At 40.8% G+C, this 1,816-nt stretch overlaps 2 protein-coding genes across 2 annotated transcripts in view; both read right to left on the reverse strand.

Moving 5' to 3' along the window:
- Window positions 1–1,446, reverse strand: part of ARHGEF9 (Cdc42 guanine nucleotide exchange factor 9) — a 166,762-nt gene extending 165,316 nt beyond the window's left edge. The window contains exon 1 of the mRNA XM_077775298.1: window positions 1,407–1,446. Coding sequence (XP_077631424.1) covers window positions 1,407–1,415 — 9 coding nt within the window. The 5' untranslated portion in view covers window positions 1,416–1,446. The remainder of the gene's footprint in view (window positions 1–1,406) is intronic.
- Window positions 1,447–1,570: 124 nt separating this feature from the next.
- LOC144240887 (uncharacterized) lies at window positions 1,571–1,804 on the reverse strand. The gene has a single exon (XM_077775299.1). It carries the CDS (start codon window positions 1,772–1,774, stop codon window positions 1,595–1,597), a length of 180 nt encoding a protein of 59 aa, XP_077631425.1. The 5' UTR covers window positions 1,775–1,804; the 3' UTR covers window positions 1,571–1,594.
- Between the last annotated feature and the right edge of the window lie 12 nt (window positions 1,805–1,816).

The following is a 1,816-nucleotide window of genomic DNA, read 5'->3' on the forward strand; positions in this document are numbered from 1 at the left end:
GACAGCACAATGGCAGCAGATTCATATATCACACAGGGGCAGCCGCCCACATGGGTACACAGGGAACATGCCTGTAGACTGTATGCACCCTGATTCATTGCTACATGAGCCAGATATGGCACTGTTTCAAGTCAGGTAAACTCAGAATGAGGAATATCTGCCAATCAGTGGGTGGGAGTTGGGAGAAAATAAATATCATACACATTGGCATCAGAGACAATTTCTTCCTGGCTTTTCCAAAAGCTTTCCCAGTGGAAAGAGAAATATAAAATAATAACAATAGCAATAATAACAGCAACCACCACCACCACCATCTGACAGAAATGCAAATATATGTCAAAATTGAATGTTACTTGTAGTTCATGTCTTCCCCAGCTCTCATCCCATTCCATCCAGACGTTTTTTGGGGGGAGGGTGCTCAAAACTCTCAATTTAGCATGATAAACACTTGCATTTTGTTATGGAAATCTTTCAATTAGAGAAACCTCTGATCTTAAAGAACAAGGAAGCAAACAAAAACCACCACTTTGTCATTAGCACTAGCAAGTTCTATTTAAAATGTAGTCCCAAGAATATCATGCAAACGAGAATATCCAAAAGAGGCATATACAAATACTATTATTCCCAGACTGGGTAAAAAGCTGGCTTTTGTTGTTTTTCAGAGGACACACAGAAAAAAATCTGCAAACTCAAATCCAATGGTACAATCTTCTTTTGGAAAAGGAAGCTAAACAGCTCTTGTCAATGTCTCCTCTTGCCAATTCATAAAGATCAGAGAAGGCTTTTATGTCTCAGTTCATGATTCCAAAGAAACTGTCATTAAATGTTTTAATAAATGCTTTAAAGGTGGCTTCTTTCCAGATTGTAAACTGTGAACCCTGGACAGCAAATTTAGAGTCAAAGGACACAGTCACCAACTGCCAGCTCATTGCACCCCACCACATCCCTTCTCAAATTCTCGCTTCTCATTAGAAACTAAAAAATCATTTTCCTTAAATTCATTTTTTGTATCGATTTTTCCCTCTAAACATCCAGCGCAGGGCTGTCTTTCCTAAAATGTCCAAAATCTATAACGCTCTTCCCACATCCCCCTTTTCTCCAGAAACAAACCCAAATTCACTCCTGATGGCAGGAGAAAATTTTTGACTAAAATTCCCTGATGGAATTTAAAGGTAGTTTTCAAGAAAATGAGTTGACAAGACATCATAAACTGCAAAGCCACTGTTAAAGGACGCAGATCTTGCTCCGTGAACGTCACATAGATGGAGAATGCACACATACATGCACACTTAAATAGGATGCATTTCTTTATCAACAATTTTACTCAAGCAATAAGCAACTACATTCACAGCCATATTTAAAAGACAAGACATGACAAAAGATTTAGGGAGAGAGAATATACCAACGTCATACATATCACAGCGAGGCCATGTTGAAGCTCAAAACGTTTTCCCCCCTGAGTAAGAAAGCTTGGTCTTTCTCTCCCTTCCTTTCCCTGTCTCTGTCTGTCTGTCCGTCTCTCTCTTTTTTCTCGGTAGTTCTCGGGATGAAATCAAAGCGAGAGTTCGCAACAGCTCAGGAAGCTGGACTCCATTCAGCGCGTTCCCAGGAAAAACATGAGTATGACATTGACAAGCAGGAGGACTACAATCACGGCAAAAACAACTACGGTTTGCACATCCAGGGTCATGGTGCAATGCAGAACACTGTAGTGTTCCAAGTGGGGGGCCGGCAGATTGGGAGATGTCAGTCTCTGTTCTGTCAGACTGTCCATACAGCCACCATGCTAAAAAGAAGAGGAGGAAGTCGGATGGTT

This window comes from Crocuta crocuta, unplaced genomic scaffold, assembly GCF_008692635.1.
Source record: "Crocuta crocuta isolate KB4526 unplaced genomic scaffold, BGI_CrCroc_1.0 scaffold563, whole genome shotgun sequence".
Lineage (NCBI taxonomy): Eukaryota > Metazoa > Chordata > Mammalia > Carnivora > Hyaenidae > Crocuta > Crocuta crocuta.